Raw genomic sequence first — 18,337 nt, 5'->3', positions numbered from 1 at the left:
TACAGGAAAGATCTGCAGGTGCTGAGGGTCGCACCTGCATCTGAGTGGAGGGATGTGGTCAAAGGGGGCATTGGGTTCCAGGTTTGGGGGGGGGCGCTGAAGTTGGTGGTGGCCTCAGGGGCGCATGCAGTTTCTCCCATTCTGAGGGTTCTGGGTAGCTCCAAATGGCAAGTTTCCTCCTGGGGGGCAGGCTGTCTCCTGAGGTGTGGTTCGGGGGTCCCCAATATGGGGTCTTCAGGGCTAAGACTCTGTGAATGGAAGCATGAGAACCTAACCCAGGGTTGGGGTTTGGGCCTAGGGGCCTGGCAGGGCTCACCTGCCACCACTGAAGCAGGCTCCTCGTGGGGGTGGGGGGACTGAGTAGAGGCCGTGTTTGGTCAGCATTTGGAGGTGACCAGGGCCACATGTGAACCCGCCCGTTAGAGTGCTTTCTCATAGGCTTAGGGTGACACTATGTGGGACCCCAGGCTGAGCTCAGGTGGCTCCCACGAAGGTCACACCACAGGAAATAAGTTTGCCTGGGCTTTCTGGCCAGTTCTCACGAACTTTATGACCAAATCGACATCGATTTGGCTGTTAGAATTGGCCGGCATTGGGCAGCGACTGGGGCTGCACACCGACCCATGCTGAGAGTGCTTTCTTGCTAGGTGCATGTTGTGGCACTGTGAGAGCTCGAGCTGGTCCCACAGGGCTCCCGGAGGCACCCCGCAGAGGCGAGCTCCCCAGGGGGCAGAGTTGAGTTAGGGTGTGAGCTTGAGCCTCAGGCTCTGGCTTTTATTGGCTCCCAAAGGCACAGTTTCCTCCTGGGCGGCAGGGGGAGTCCTGCGGTGTGGTTCAGGGTTCCCCAATCCGGAGGGCTTGAGGTCCAGGCCTCTGGGGACGGAAGCCTGAGAATCCAACCCTGAGTTAGGGTTTGGGCCAAGGGCATGGCAGACCCCACCTGATGGTGCTGAGGTGGGCTCCCTGAGGGGCTGAGTAGAGGGTGGGTTTGGCCCGCATGGCATTTGGAGGCGACTGGGGCCATGTGTGCACCCACCCTTTAGAGCACTTTCCTGTAAGCTTCTGGGAACACCAGGTGGGATCCTGGGCTGGGCCCAGGTGGCTCCCCGAAAGGCCTCCGCCGCCGGATGCGAGTTGACCAGGGCTTTCTGGCCAATTCTCAGGAGATTTCTGCCAAACATCGACAAATATATTTCTTTAATCAGATAGAATATTTGTTATAACTAAATAAGTTTTAAATGGATAGAATCTAAATAGTTATAGTCACAAAAGTAGGTCTACATGTAGACATCATTTATGTTGAAAATATAAATCAAAATGTGTGTGTAGAATGTACATTAGATACACTAATTGACATTACATTAAGGACTAATCTAGATGAGTCAGGTACAGGAAAATAACAAGTACATTCATATTTCTACTAGAAAACAAATGTAAAGCAAGTGATTTTAACAAAAATATTGTTAAGTCACTAAAGGGTGACTTAATTCTGTTCTTATTAAACTCAGAAAACTGAACCATACACGGCAAGAAATGTCTGTAAATTATGTGGAAATATCTTCTCAGCATATGAAATATGAAATATCTTCTCAGTATATATGGAGCCAGCACAAAAGATAAATTACTGTTCTGTGGTAAGAGCACAGCATAAAAATAAGCAATGGTTGAAGGAGAGAGAAAGAATAACGTGGCTGTTGCCATTAGCAGCAAAACCAGAAGAATTTGAAAAAGAGATAAAAGAAAATGAAATTATACCTTCCTTAAAATGCCAGTATTGTGCCCATTTGGCCAAACTGAAATCATGGCATTTTTTTCTTCCTCTTTCTCTCTTATTCTGATGGATGAATACTAACTACAGTTTACTTGTAGCTGAGTTTCAAGTTTGATACCCATGAGGGTCAGTTTTCTCCATTCTGAGTTCTCTGTACTTTGCCCAGTAGGTCTCAAATTTATACTACCAGTCACAGAAAGTGTCAACATAAAATTTATTCTCCACAATTTATAAAACAACAAAAACAGTTGTTTTCACATATGCAAAATAGGACACCATTAGTTATTCGAGGCTTTGGATACATTGGGATGAAAAGTGTGTGTGTGTGTGTGTGTGTTTTAAGATTTTATTTATTTATTTGACAGACAGAGATCACAAGTAGGCAGAGAGGCAGGCAGAGAGAGAGCAAGGGAAGCAGGCTCCCTGTTGAGCAGAGAGCCTGATGCAGGGCTTGATCCCAGGACCCTGGGACCACAACCTAAGCCAAAGGCAGAGGCTTAACCCCCTGAGCCACCCAGGTGCCCCTGAAAAGTGTATTTTAACTGACACATAAATGAAGGGATTAAGGGGCAGTATGAACTCTGCAATATCTTTTAGTATTTCAGAGCCCCACATAAAAATAAATCAAGATCCCAGAATGCCAGATGGGCCATCTGCAGACATTCCCAACTGGGGTGTGACAGCTAATCATACAATTCCAAGTACCCATAACTGAAATCACTTAATTTTCTTCAATGCTTATCAGTTCCCTGAAATAATTAAAAGAGTTTTAAATGTAACAATAGATTTTTCACATCTGTAACTTCTAATGAGAGGATGAAAGAAGAATATTTATCCAAAGCTAATCTGCAAATAATTAAGTTTTGAAAATAACTCTAAGCTTGGAGTATATAGAAAGGATAATAGCACATACCAAATTATAATAATAGATACTTACATTTAAGACAAGGAAACACATTTCTAAAGGCAATCTTTTTTTATTTTCTTTTTAGGATTTTATTTATTTATTTGACAGAGATCACAAGTAGGCAGAGAGGCAGGCAGAGAGAGAGGAGGAAGCAGGCTTCCTGCTGAGCAGAGAGCCCGATGTGGACTGGATGCCAGGACCTTGGGATCATGACCTGAGCCAAAGGCAGAGGCTTTAACCCACTGAGCCACCCAGGTGCCCCTAAAAGGCAATCTTTTAATGCTGAGTTTTTTGCTGATCTATCCCCATTAACTTAACACATAATCACTATTTTATATATATATTTATATACATTTCATTTCCTAGTTCACGAAGTACAAAATATAAAGAATTACAAGTGTGAAATACAAAGAATTGCTTAATCTTTTCATATTTTCTGTCAGACACAAGAGACAAATTTGACACTTTATGGATCTAATTAGTCACAGAAGAAAACCCTGAAATACATATAAATACTCAAGTATTCTGTTATAGTGTGTTAGAGATCATTGCACTATTCCCAGGGGTGTGATTTCTTATCCACTCAACACTCCCTTGCTCTACCGAAAAGAAAAGTCTATGTATAGTGCCACCTTTTGAAATAAATCAGAATTTATTCAAGAAAACATTTCCTTTGAAGCAGAAGAAAGACCTCTTTGAGAATATGCTTATAAAAAGATCTTAACGATTTTATGGTATTCTGGTCTTCTGTGCGCAGGGAGAGACATGGTGCTTGAGAGAATGTGATCTTTGATTTCTCTTAATTGGCTTTTACCTTAGAGGTGTATCCATCTCTGTCTTTCTGTTTTTGCACGTTCCTTCTTGCTTTGAGACAAGAGTGCTACTTCTGCACTCTCCTGCTGTTGTTCTTTGCTAGGTTGAAGAGGAAAACAATTCTGAGCAGGACAGTCTTAATGGGCATGTACCTTGCCCCTGATCAAACACTGCTTCACTTGGGAGTACAAGTTGTAATCTAGAGGCATAAATACTGATAATGGGAAGTCAGATCAGAAGCATCAGCTACTGAAAATTCTTTAGCCCAAGGGAGTATAAGAATGGTGTTTTGCTTTCATGCCAAGGCATTGTTCTAAAATCACAAACAGAAACCTTCACAATAATAATGAATACTGTTATGCTGAAAATAAATAAAAAAATTATATATAAAAAAGAAACCTTCACAATCCAATAGATCTAAATGTTAGCATTATTCTGTCTTTGTATTGATTGATGTGTGAATTCGAGACAGGATCAGCAATCTGTAGGTACTACATATTGGGTTCAAACCTAATCAACAACTCTAATGGGTATCGCAGACCCCCATCTTGAGTGATTACAAAATTCAAATATATCCGATACACTTGTTTTCCTAAGCAGCAGTTTTAAGGAATGATGGATTTGGGGTGTTGGTATTTTTTTTTTTCATAAAACTGTTGCTCAGAATGGGTGTTCTACAGTTTAATAATGTATAATGATTCTGGCAGAGAAAGCAAGTCCTTAGCTTTCTTTTGATAGTTCCTGAGATGTTAGTTATGGAAGCTTCTCTTTATTTATGTTGGAGTATAGATATTCAAAGTTAAAATGATAAACTCCCCCATCTTGACAATTTGCAGGATGTGGAGGATCAAAACTGTTCCAGAAATAGAAGCCTACAACTCAATTTAAGAAAGTAATTTCCTGCTCCTTGCCATCTGAATCAATTAGCTCTGCGTGTTCTAGAAAATTCTTGCTATAAAGTGACAGGCTACTTGCTACTTTGAAAGAGTGGTGTAGTTGAAAGAGCCTAGGAGAATCTGGAAGTCTCAGGCTGAGCTGCAGTTCTACCATTGACTGGCTGTGTGACTTTGGACAAGCCATTTTATTGTTCTATGACTCAGTTTCCACATTTGCAAACTGGCAATAATAATACCCACCTCACAAAATAATTGTGAGCATCAAAGAGATAATGTGTGCTATAAAACACATTATAATGCACTATAGAAACATTAATTCCTATGGATTTTTCTCATAAGTGAGTATGTTGAATGAGGTTCTACAATATTTAGGGTATCCCTATTCGTGCCCATGTTCCATGACTCTATTCCCAGGAAAAGTCAGTTTTGCTGGGTGGTGGTGTGTGTGGGGGGGTGCTGTTTTCAGTGGTTGATTAACAACACCTCAATTTATGCAAAGTTTAAAATTTACAACATAGTTTTATTTTATCTCAGTTTAATTCAATTACCATCTGCAAAATAGTACTGTAATCATTCATGATTACCATTTCCTAGGATGAGAATCTAAAAGTCACGTTAAGAAATTTGCTCAAAGTCACTGGATAGTTGGCAACAAAGAGGGATTTGGGCTCAAGTTGCTGACTCCAAATCAAACATTTTTTTTTCTTCTGTACACACTCTATGGTAGAGCAAAATATTTCAGAGGTAGACTCCCCATAGCTGCTAAGGTATGGTGAGAACATGTCGCTGAGCCTAGTGTGGGGCAATGTTGGGTTCTGAAAAAAACCAAGAAAACGCCTGTGTGCTTGGTAGGCGGGGAGTGGTGAGACTGGAATCAATTTCACTAAACTCCAGTGGCTGTGCTGTGCTGACATCAGGGACACCATGCAGATTCAGGACATCCCGGATACTTGTAGGAAAAGCCAGCTCTTCCACTGGATTGACAGGCCTCTCCCCTCTCCTGCCCCTTTATCCAGGACCGTGGGGCTTAAGGAAGGAGTCCCTGCCTGGCATTCGCTCCCAAGAGCACAGCCTGCATGAAGACAGCCAGTGGCATGGGACACTAGACTGTGAAACCCACCAGCCTTGAGCAGCTGTTGGGAACCAAGGATGTCTGCTGTGCCCCAGGCTCGCTCACTCCTTCACCTAAATAGAAGAAAAATACAGAGGAAGGAATGTTTCAAACAGGTAGCTGATAAATAGTATCTCTTCTGGCGGCAGGCAGACTAGGAAGATGAATGGTTTCACAATAATGCAGAGGAGTTTTGCTGTTTTATTAGGAGTTCTTTTGGTAGCCTAGGCTAGAATTTGGAGCCCAAGGAAATGATGAACTGGGCTGCTCCCTGAGAATGGTCCCCTGGCAGGTTCCTGGGTAGCTGGGTAGGGACCTGGGAGGTGCTAACGAAGGCAATATCTGTTGATGTGTCAGCCCTGTTATCGTGATCTGAGAGCGCCCACAAACTCTCAGACGTGGTCATCACATCACATCTGTACCGGAACTTGTTCTCTCTTTGCAACTTCTCTTGTAAGACTGCTTTTGTGTTTATTTTAACCAAACTTCTTTATGTAAAATAAGTGATGATACACTCAACACCCCAACCCTCTGAGGGCTGCTCCAGCTGTCATATCTGATTTCCCCATCGGTGCGCCAGCATATCCCCAGCGAATGAGCTGCTAGATGGGTCTCTGCTGACGAACAGACATTTTATATGTTGGATAGACAGGTGACAGCAAGCTCTTTTTAGCGAAAAGACCGATTGGTTACAAAACCCTGGAGGAAGTTGATCAGTCAGAGGTAAATCCTTGATGATCACTGACAAGTGCCACACAGGTACCCCTGAGGAAGCCACTTGTTCTTTTGACTGTAAACAACAATAAACACTCCAGAATTTGTAATCAACAAATGCTTTTATGGCAAGACTTTGACGCCCTGTAGTGAGTTCTCATCAATCAATGCTCCATCCTTTCCTGCCTTGTTCCCTGAGTGGCCTACAGTTTCCTTCTCTGCTTCCTTACTTCTTATGTGTTCCATGAAATGGACTTTTAAAATATGAAATTATAAGCATAAGGAAGATGTGGTTATTACCAAGCTCTATTGAATGAGCTGCTAGATCTTTCAGGCTCTGCTGTAAGCAATAAAGCAGTACTGATACAAGTGAGTTAGCCAGCCCCCTCCTTAAATTTAGTCTATCCTCCTCAGTGGTCATCACTACGCAGAACTCGGTATTTCTCATTCCTATTCTTGTTTTTATTTTATTTTATTTTTTAAAAAAGATTTTATTTATTTATTTGACAGAATGAGAGAAAGAGAGATCACAAGTAGGGAGAGAGGCAGGCGGGGGGTGGGGGGAAGCTGGCTCCCTGCTGAGCAGAGAGCCCGATGCGGGGCTCAATCTCAGGACCCTGAGATCATGACCTGAGTCGAAGGCAGAGGCTTCACCCTCTGAGCTACCTAGGCGCCCCCCTATTCTTGTCTTTAAATTCTACATATGTTAGTAACCACAAAGAATATGTAATGTCGTTTTGTTTCAAAATCTTTACATAATTGGTCATACTGTACCTATCCTACAGCTTGCATTTTTCCTTCTTAGTTCTTTGTTACAATTTATCCATATAAATAGCTGTCACTCTAGATAGTTTATTTTCACAGCCTCTATAGCGGAGGTCAGCCAACTTATTCTGTAAAGGGCCAGAGAGTAGATATTTTAAATTTTATGGACATAGGGACTCTGTCACAACCACTCAACTCTGCTATTGTGGTGGAAAAGCAGCCATAGACAATTTAGGAACAGGTGTGCCTAGGTGCCCATAAAACTTTATTTGTAAACATAGAGATTTGAGTTTCATGCAATTTCACGTGTTATGAAATACTGAAAAAAATTTTTTTCCAACTGTGTTAAGACGTAAAAACCATTTTTAGCTCACAGCCACAGAAAACAGGCTGTGGGCCAGTTTAGTCTTTGAGCCCTATATGGTACACTCCTCGTCTATAGCATTCTATTTCTGTGGCTTCTTAATCTGTTTCTTTGTTATTGGACATTACTAATGAAATGGAATGGAAATACTATGATAGACTACTACATATACTTTAGATAAAGCTTGCTTGTTGTTCATATCCTTTATACCCTCATGTTAGTCATTTCTGATAAAGATATGGTTAAAATCTCTGATTATAAGAAGTCTCCATGTAACTTGACCAGTTTTGGCTTTATATATTTCAGACATATGAGTTGACAATTGTTATAGCTTCCTAATGGATTGTTCCTTTTATTATAATGGAGCGTTCCAAATTAGCCCTTTTGACACTTTTTGTCTTTAGTTAAGTTTTGCCGTATTTTAATTTTATTATTCTCAGTTAAATATCTTCTAATACCTTTATTTTTCAAGCTTTGTGTGTGGTCTAGTTTTAGGTGCCTTTATAGGCAGTATGACTCTGTTTTTTAATCACTCTGGAGGTAAGTTTACTCCAGCTTTGGTGTGGTGGTGAAATGTGTGTGCCAGACAATTGGGCTCCTAATCCTGATTCTTCCAGCATCTCTGTATGACCCTGTGCAATTTCCTCTATCTCTCCGTGCCTCAGTTTTCTCATGTGTAAAGAAGTTGAGTATAACATTAGTATCTCATCATAGTTCTTAGAACAGTGCCTGGCATGTCATGACTTGCGGTAATTGTTAGGTATGTAAAATTTTGTGTGTGTGTGTGATTACTGATGTGTTTGGTTTCATTTTTACCATTATTTTGTGTTTTCTTTTACCATCATTTCCCCTTTGCTTACAATCTCTTTTCCAGTTAGTAGTTAGTATTCCCTTTTTCTTTCCTGCTTTTGAATGATCTATATATCAATTATTTGATTTATACTTAAAATTTTACTGCTTTAATGAGATATAAATTGATTTACAATTTGATGCATTTTGGCACCCCTGAAGCCATCAAATCAATCAACATAATTATTCCCACTACCCCTGTTTGAACTCTGTTATCTTATTCTTTGTCAAGTTGGCATCCATTAATTATAGGGCTGCACTACCAGCCAAAGCCATTTGTATCTCCCCCCTCAATCCAGAGCCCATACCTAGAACCACCTTCTTATCTACCTTTCATACATCAAGCCACTGTTTCCCCTGCTCTAGACCAACCTGGGACCAGGTACTGGACAAGCAGTGCCAGCCCTTATGCCCCAAAGCCCATCAGAATTATTTAAACTAACCAATCCTAAGCTGTTTCCCATGCCTTACCTTGTCTTTACCATGGAAATCCCAATAAAAGCTCTGGCATAGGGTCTCCTGTCTTCCTTTCTGCACCCTGACCAAACCTGTGCTTCCCTGCATGGCCTGGCATGTCCTCTTCTCTTGATAAATGAAAGTAAGAAATCTTCTGTCAATGGCTTTGGCATCTCCCTGTCATCTCTCGGTCACCTCCATAAATTAAAACCCTGTCATTATAAATTGATACAACTCTTTAAAGTCTTCTCACGCCCCTTGGTAATCACTCTCTTCTTATTCCTCCTCCTCCACTCCCTAGGCAAGTACTGGCTTATTTTGTGTCAGTATCAATTCATTTGAATTTTTTAGAATTTTATATGGAGTCATACATTATGTACTCTTTTGCTTAAATTCTTTAATTCAGAATGTCCTTTTGAATTCATTCTTCTTATTGCATATATCAATAGTTTAATCCTTTTATCTTGCAGAGTAGTATTCATCATATGGATATATAACAATTTTTTGATCTACTCACTTATTGATGGACATTTGTGTTGTTTCGATTTGCAGGTACTATAAATAAAACTACTGTGGACATTCAAGTATGAGTTTTCATGCGGACTTATACTTTCATTTCTCTTGAGCAAGTATCTAGGAGGTAAATGTATTATATACTGGGTACATAGCTACTCTTTTAGAAAAAACTGACAGTTTTCCACAGTGGTTATTCCATTTTATATTCCCACTACATGGGTAGCTCAGTTGGTTAAGTATCGGACTCATGATTTCGGCTCAGGTCATGATTCCAGGGTGTCAAGATCAAGCTCCAACTTGGACTCCATGCTCATAGTGGAGTCTGCTGGAGATTTTCTTTCTCCTCCCTCCGCCTCTCCCTGCCATGCTCTCTCTCTCTCTCTAAAATAAATATATCTTTTAAAAAAAGATTTTATTTATTTATCTGGGAGGGAGAGAGCAACAGAAAGAGCACAAGCAGGCAGAGGGGCGGAGGGATAAAGAGAGGAAGACTCACTGCTGAGCAGGGAGCCTGATGTGGGACTTGATCCTATGACTCTGAGATCATGACCTGAGCTGAGGGCAACACTTAACCAACACTTAACCACCCTGGAATGCTAAAATAAATAAATCTTAAAGAAGAGAGAGAGTGTGTGTGTGTGTATATGTGTGTGTTCCAGTTACTTCGCAATCTTCACCAACATCTGGTATTGTCAGTTTTCTTAATTTTAGCCATTTCCCAGTGATATCTTATTATATCCCTGTATTGCCTTAGTTCTGTCTCGTAAAGTAAAAAAGTAATTCTTTCTACAGCTAATAATTAAAGAAAATAACTTAAAAATATCATATTTATACTCATCATTATTTTTTGTCCTATGTCTTTCCTTAGAGTTCATTTTTCTTGTTGAACTATATCCTTTAATAATGCTTTTTATGAGACCCTGTGAGTAGTAAATTCCCTTAGCCTTTATGCATCTCTTTTTAAAATTAACGTATGTATCTTTATTTAATTCTGTCTTGAGTGGTATTGTATCTGATACTAAGCATTCTGAACATGTTGCCTTTTGTCTCTAGTGTTGCTAATGAGAAATCTTTCCTCTGTTGTCTCTAGTGTTGCTAATGAGAAATCTTTCCTCCGTCTAAGGCCATTCTTTTGTAGTTTTCTGTTTCTTCTTTCCGGTACTTTTTAAAAAAATTTTTTATAACATCTCTTCATGCTTCACACTCTGCAGTTTTACTGTGGCATGTTTATATGTCAATTTGTCTTTATTTGCACTATTCAGAACATCTAACACTCTTCTGATGTGAGAACTTTCGTCGATTCTGCCAAATTCTCAGTTATTTCTCTTCAAATATTGTTTCTCTGCCTATCCTTTCATTTTTCTTTCCTTCTGGGACTCCTATTATGGAGTTGCTTAATCTGTCTTTTGTTTCCTTGAATTGGTTTTTAAAATATGTTATTTTATACTGTAATACTTGATTGTATACTTTGGGTGAATTCCTCAGCATTATGTTTCAATTCAGTAATTATGTATTTAACCACACCCAGTTGAGAGTTTGAGAAGAGAAATTATATCTTACTCACTTTTTATTAACCCAAACAAGCCTTGTCCAGTGCCTTCTTTATAGAAGTCATATAATAAATATTTTCTGATTAAATAAATATAGAAAACACCTCATGTATTTGATTATTTTATTTCTTTTCATAGATACTTAATTTTACCAATGCCTAAGTATCACATTTTCATGTGACAAAAAGATAGCATATAAACAAAATTTCAACTTAACTTACAAGGCAACACATTATTATATTACGTTCTGTCAATACAAATTGCACTTTTATGCAAAATTAGAATATTTGTTTTGTGATTTGGCTTTAGGGGTACCTAGGTCTTGTTCTTCTTTTGGGGAAAGCTTTTGGGATCTTCTGGCAGAACTCTTAGGTTATGGATGTTCCAGACAGCCCTAAAGCTTGGATTACTCTATTATTTGATAATTTCTGTTATGCCTTGTGTCATAATTTTATGGTAACTAAATCCTGGTCTAGTAAAGGGTAAGAATGTTCTCTGTTTTGCTTCCAATGCTCTATTTGCTGGTGCCGAGCAGGTCGTGTCCCACAGAGCACCACATGGAGAGATGGCAGCAGTTTGTTTTGCAAGCAAGCCATTCTCTTCTTAGTGGAATGATATGCTGCAGCAGTTTTTCCTGTCCCTCGTTCCAGATGAATCTCTTCTCTAGTTTTTCCTGGGTGGAATCTGAAGTCCATTAATTAGCTCAGGATTCACAAACTACACAAGGAAAGATGCTAGAATCCTTTAAACATATGAGGATGTTGGGTCACTTGACACAGCCAGTTAAACCAGTAAGATCCCATAAAATGGTTATAGCTGGTGGAGTGTAATGATCAGAAAAGGCCATTTGTGTCAGAGCTTCCCAACAATGAGCCCGACTCTCAACAATATCGTATCTTCCCTGCAGAGAAGTGGAACATTTATGAATTCTTTAATTGCTGCTTCGACCATTGGTGCGCAACAGCTTTTCTCCTCTTTTACCTTCAGTTGTCCCTGTCAGGTTGGGAAAAATTTCTACTATGGTTCTGCTTTTCTAGTCATTCCAGCCTTGATCCTTCTGGTTGCTGGCTATGCTCTGAGAAGCCAAATGTGGACCATGACCAGTGAATACTGCTGCAGCTGTGGCCCTCCTCAGCGGAGAATCAGCCCTCTGGAGCGCAAGCTGGCCTGTCTTCAGTTCTTCAGCATCACCGGGAGGGCACTTGTTGCGCCATTAACGTGGCTGGCCGTAACCCTGCTGACAGGCACCTACTATGAATGTGCGGCAAGTGAGTTTGCACCTGTGGACCATTACTCTGTGTTTGACAATGTCAGCGTCAACAAACGGAAGGAGATCCTGGCTGGGTTTCCATGCGGCAAATCAGCTCCATCTGACATGATCCTGGTAAGAGATGAAGTAGCTCTCCGGCACAGATACCAGTCACAAGTAAGTTCTTGGTTTTGTTTGTTTGTTTGTTTGTTTTCTAAGCATTCTAAGCATTCCTAATGCTTCTAGTGTTATCTGAGTACACAAACTCAATGCCATCCACCAAAGTGATTTTTAGTGAGCGGCTATATACATACGGTTAGGATGTTGGGCTTGTGAGTAAGCAGACCTGTGTTAGAATCTTGCTTTGACATTTATTAACCTGCAAAACCTTGAACAAGTCATATAACTTATCCATGTTTCCACTTTTCTCCACTGTAAAATGGTGATATTAACAAGGTCTACCACATAAGGTTGGGGTGAGTAACAAATGAGCTAATACATCTAAAGGGCTCAGCCTTGTGTCCACATTCCATATTAAAAACAAACAATTTTTGATATTTTAATAATAATACTAAATTACCTCATTCCACCTTGCATATTCTGAAATATTCATTCTTGTGTCTTAAAATTTTATCTAAAATTAGAGGTTAAAATAAATTCCAGTGATGGCTCTAAATTTAATGTCCTCAGACCAGTTTATGTGAAGTGGTGGGAGGAGTCAGGGAAAAGACCTGTATCTACTGTACTTACAGGTTAAATTTAAGAAGTGTAAGTGTATTTTGTGAATACAGAGAGTCACTGGCATTCATCACTTTCTCCGAGGGATCTGGGATAAAAAGCACATTTGTAAACCACTACAATACAATAAAAATACATTAATTTTAAACTCTTTATTGCAAAGGCATACACTTTTTCACTCATCACTTTTTAACTATTAAAATTTAGAAGTGCTAGTGTTATTTTGTTGAAGAAAAATTGTTATCAGCACATAGAATACTGTGCGTTGCATAGCCCTATTTAAGCAAAATTAGAAATCTCATTATGATAGTCTCCATCTCAACATTTTACACTAGCCCTAAAGCTCAGGCAGAGTACTTAGATAGGTGAAAAGTCAAATAATCAGTGAGGCAATTTTAAGCTTTCAAAAATGTTCTTGCTCAAAAAAAAAAACACTAACATGTAATACACAGTGGTAAGATTTTCCTTTTTTTTTTTTTTAAGATTTTATTTATTTGACAGAGAGAGAGAGAAATCACAAGTAGGTAGAGGGGCAGGCAGAGAGAAATGGGGAAGCAGGCTCCCTGTTGAGCAGAGAGCCCGATTCAGGGCTTAATCCCAGGACCCTGAGATCATGACCTGAGCCGAAGGCGAGGCTTAGCCCACTGAGCCACCCAGGTGCCTCTGGTAAGATTTTCTTAAAGTGAAAATAAAATGTCTTATTTGATGCATACAAAGACTTCTGTGAAAAGATAGTTTTATGGTTCAGAATGTCATCAGCCAGTGGATGCTTTTGGATCAATGGCCACAAAACTAATATTTATTAAGATGTTTATCATTACTGCATAAACAGTTCACATTTAATTCTAATCCTTAGACTCTTGAGAGAGGTATAATCAACCCCATTTTACAGATGAGGAAACCAAAGCTCAAAGAGTTAATGTAACTCATATAAGTTCAAAGAGCTAATAAATGGTTGATTGAGATAGTCAAAAGTCATACTGTTTCCATTTCACCAGGCTGTCTTTCCTTTACAACCACCTTGAAATTCAATCTCATTTGAAGAATATACACTGTCTTTCTGTTTGATTTTTCTGAGTTGGTCACAAGATCATATTAAGTTCAAACCCTTTCTCTGCCCATACCTCATTCTAAAATAGCTTCGTGACATGAGTTTTACCCAATTTTAATCAATTTTCACAGCCATGCCAAAATTATCTTTCTAAATGCAAATTGAATGATGAGCACCACCTCTCCCAATCCCCGTATAAAGTTCTTTGATGATTTTTGACTAGCCCAATCAGAAATCCAGAATCCTGTCATGAAATACAAGGTCCTTCAGTGTCTGGTTTCTGACCACTTTTCTACGTGACTCTTATGACCCTGGAGGTACAAACTTGTTGAGGTTCTCCTAACTCTTCATGCTCTTATTTTTCTTTTTCTCTTATTAGAGCTCTCCTCAACTTCTTGCATCTGGTGAACTACCCTTTAATATTTAAGTCTGAACATCATCTCCTCTGGGAAGCACTCCCTGATCCTCCTCTTCCTTAAGATGAGTTCACTTCTCTCCCACTGTGCTTACTGATACAAGAAACGATTACATTTTACCATATTTCCTAGTTTGTTATTTTGTCTCCCTCTTTAGGCTTAAAGACTGTGGAAAGAGTGAATATATCTTAAATTATTCACATCTGAGTCCGCATCACCAACAACCATGTATAGAACATGGTGGCAGGTCAACCTGGGACTCAATAAATTATGGCTGATGAATTAATGGGCATCTCAGATGGCCTTTCCTCCACTGTGCTGTCCTCTCTCAAATTAAATTGCTGTGAGTGTCACTTTGCAGATTTTAGCCTCCACTGAGTGCAGCAGCTCTGCTGAGCTCACACTGGTAATTCCAGGCCTACTGGTGAATCACAAGCTGGGGGAGAGGCCTTCACCTCCCAGACTGAGGCTGCTGACTGCTGGCTTCCTTATACCTGTGGAACTTGCCTCTCTTACTTTACATAATAATAGCTAATTATTGAAAAAAGAATAATTAAAAAAAGAGTTTTAAGACTAGAAAACAGCCATTATGTCAGTCTTTCAAAGAGGGCACTAAATGTAAATAAAATATAGTTAATTTTCCTTTCACAGTATATTTCAAAAATGAATCATAAAACTGGTCAGCAAATAACTATTTGAAGGAGGAAGGAAAGGAAAAGGAAAATAATAAGGTGCTTTCCATTTAGGTACATAAGTGTCTTCTTTGGTCACGAAAAATAAAAGGTAAGAGCAACTCAGGAAGAAATATCAATGGATACCTGTAAGCACATTATTAAGAAGGCACTTAGGAAGCTACCATTATTATCTATCATATCATCATTTTCATCACCATCATTATCTCATTATCAAATAGTTATTAAGCACCCAAAGGATGTTTGACCTGTCCCTAATTGTTGGGGAGGAAAGTTGAGCTAAAACCAAAGAGTATGGTTTATGTATCCTACACAAGAGTAATTGGTGAATTATAGCATCTGCCACTTCAAGGACAGTAGTTTTAATCCATTCCAAGTTAACAGGTCAATATCTTTTGTAGTCCCCAAACCAAACTGAAATGGTTGGGCTTATTCTCTCCATCATGCCTATATCCATACTAAGTGATCAGTACCTTGTTATTATTTCAAAGACTAGAAAAACAAATTTGTTTTTTTTTTAAATAGGTGATCTCAAATTTTTTAAAAGATTTTATTTATTTATTTGAGAGAGACAGCGAGAGGGGAAGCACAAGCAGAGGCCTTGGGAGAGTGGGAGCTATTTGAGAGAGACAGCGAGAGGGGAAGCACAAGCAGAGGCCTTGGGAGAGTGGGAGAGGGAGAAGCAGGCCTCCTGCTGAGCAGGGAGCTGGATGCAGGGCTCAACCCCAGGACTCTGGGATTATGACCTGACCCTGAAGGCAGACACTTAAGGACTAAGCCATCCAGGTGCCCCACAAATTTCTTTTCTTTTCTTGGAAAATTTTTATTTATTTATTTATTTGACAGGGAGAGAGAGAGAGAGAGTGAGAGCGAGAGCGAGCACACAAGCAGGGGGAGTGGCAGGCAGAGGCAGAAGCAGGCTTCCCGCTGAGCAAGGAGACCGATGTGGGACTTGATCCCAGGAGGCTGGGACCAGAGCAGAAGGCAGATGTTTAACTGACTGAACCACCTAGGCTTCCCCCCACCAAAATTTCTTACCCACAGTTTATTTCTCAGGAATCCTTCTTACGGGGTCTGTTCCTTTGATACTTACTATATTTACGTTTTCTGCTTTTCTTTTAAATAACTACATCAAGATGCTGGGCTGGATTCTGATCACCCTGGCAACCATCGCTGCCCTAGTCTCCCGCTGCTTGGCGAGGTGCTGCTCTCCCCTCACATCTCTGCAGCACTGCTATTGGACCAACCACCTCCACAATGAGAGGGAGCTCTTTGAACAAGCCGCCGAGCAACATTCACGACTCCTCATCATGCAGCGCATAAAGAAACTCTTCGGCTTCATTCCTGGAAAGGAAGATGTCAGACACATCCGTATTCCTTCGTGTCAGGACTGGAGAGATATTTCAGCACCCAGTCTTCTCTGCATGGGTGAGGACTTGCAAGGTCACTACAGCTTCCTTAGAGATAGGGTGGATGAGGATAATGAGGAAAGCAAACCGGAAGGGATTGAATTAAAACCTTGATTATAGCACCTCAGGTTGCTCTAACAGATTCAGGTTGCTTAAAAGATACTTCACTCTCGTGATGATGGAGTTTCAGTGTAATCCCTTCATCTTTTCTGTCTCTTCTGATATTTGTTTAAATAAGTCCATTCAAGATGCTTCTTCCGAAAGCAGTTTATCTGATCATTGTGCTAATCTCTGTTTTTGAAATCTCTGTGGTGGTCTGGTGATGCCTGTATTGGTTTGATTAAAACAATATGGATTTTGAAGTCATATTAGAATGGGAATCTTGGTTCTGTTACTTGGTTAACTGTGGGAAAACTGATATTTTGAAGGCCATTTTGTTATCTGCACATAATAGTTACTTCATAGAGCTGTGGTGAGGATTAAAGGTGATAATATAAGCAAAGTGCTCAGCACAGTGCCTTTCCTAAAATAAGTGCCAACACACATTACTTTCTCCCTTTCTCTTTGTGTTCCATGTCTATCATTATTCCCCCATCTCTAATTTCTAGTTTTCTTTATTTCTACCTCTTTAATATTCAGCAACTTTTCACTTGTTTCTGTCCCTTCTTTTGATCTTAAATATCTGACCTTTTGGGAACTAGAATTAAAAAAGTCCTTTCTAAGCTGATAACATGTAAGGGAGAAACCCATGCAAGAAGGTCTTGAGTCATTCTGCCATAACCAGGGGACGATGATGCATTATTCTATCATCATTAGTATCATAAATGTTATTTATAGCAGCTCCACACTAGGAGCATTTTTATAGCCACAACATATAAAGTTTATTCTAGAAAGCTTCCCTTCTGTGCAGTGTGTCTCTACTGCAGAGACACTATCTGTGTCTTCTCATGATCAGTTTGTACCCTTGCACTCAAAATCTGTTGAGGGATATGAGACTGCCACCTACATTTGTACATCTGTTGTCTAAAACTCCGAAAGGGGAAACCCACCTGACTCTTCTCTGTGACTTCATACTTCTAATATTTAAGTTTTCTAATTTTCTGTCTAAAGACATTTGCTGGTGTTCCACTTTCAAAAGAATGTTAATGTACTGAACTTTTTAAAGTGGCTGAGGAAAGCTATTCCAACTTTATCACATAAATCCATACACAAGACTGGCTGACTTGATATTACAAGAGGGATCCTTAAAAAAAAAAAAAACCGAGAAGTTGTAGAAGGTGACTAGGGTCCTCATTTGGCTCTGATGTAAATGAGTTGTGTAAATATGGAAGGTTATGTCCATTTTGTTCTCCACAGTCTCCTCCAGCACTAAAATTCTATCACTCTATTTGTCTGGGAGTTTTTGAAATTCCTCTGTATTGGGACAGAATAGTTCAATCAACACTTTACACCATGCTCAGAATTATTTTATTAGTTTTGGGGGATTATGCCATAGTACATACTCTCCAATAAGATTTTCAGTTAACAGAAGGATCAAAGAGTATATAAAGTTAAAGCATTACATCATTAGAAAAACGATAATAGTTGTTTATATACAGTAACACCAGGAAATTTTCTTTTTACTAGATTCTGGAAGCCCATTGTACACCAAACTCCTTCAGACTATGACAGGCACAGTTTATATTCTAAATCATGTAATCATGATCTTCCACTAGCGCTTTTTAGCAAAGGATTAAAGTAATCTTTGGCTTTTCTACATGGCTTCAGATGCTTTACAGCCACTACGTGAGTGTTTGAAGGGTGGTTTACATCCCTGAAGATTTCATTGTATACTACCCATTTCCAATTAAATAAATAAAATTCTCATTCATGTGTGTGTGTATGTGTGTATGTGTATGTACGTTTGTGTGTGTGTGTATGTGTGTTTGTCCAGAATATTCTTTTGTTCCACAGCCAGTTAGACAAGACTTTTCCATTAAGAACATTGTACTTCCTCCTCTTAATGCCTAGTGGATATATGTAATTTTAAGACATATAATTAAAATCAATTATATGCTAATACTACCTTAT

The 18,337-nt window shown here is 39.6% G+C and overlaps 1 protein-coding gene across 1 annotated transcript; it reads left to right on the top strand.

The window, feature by feature from the left end:
- Positions 1 to 11,580: 11,580 nt before the first annotated feature.
- On the top strand, positions 11,581 to 16,381 carry CALHM4 (calcium homeostasis modulator family member 4). The gene is made up of 2 exons (XM_059176359.1): positions 11,581 to 12,138; positions 15,995 to 16,381. Exons 1-2 carry the CDS (start codon positions 11,581 to 11,583, stop codon positions 16,379 to 16,381), a joined length of 945 nt encoding a protein of 314 aa, XP_059032342.1.
- The last annotated feature ends 1,956 nt before the right edge of the window (positions 16,382 to 18,337 follow it).

The sequence above is a fragment of the Mustela lutreola genome, chromosome 6 (genome assembly GCF_030435805.1).
Source record: "Mustela lutreola isolate mMusLut2 chromosome 6, mMusLut2.pri, whole genome shotgun sequence".
In the NCBI taxonomy this organism is placed as follows: Eukaryota; Metazoa; Chordata; class Mammalia; order Carnivora; family Mustelidae; genus Mustela; species Mustela lutreola.
The sequence above is the reverse complement of the archived record's forward strand: the minus strand, read 5'-3'. Positions and strand labels throughout refer to the sequence as shown.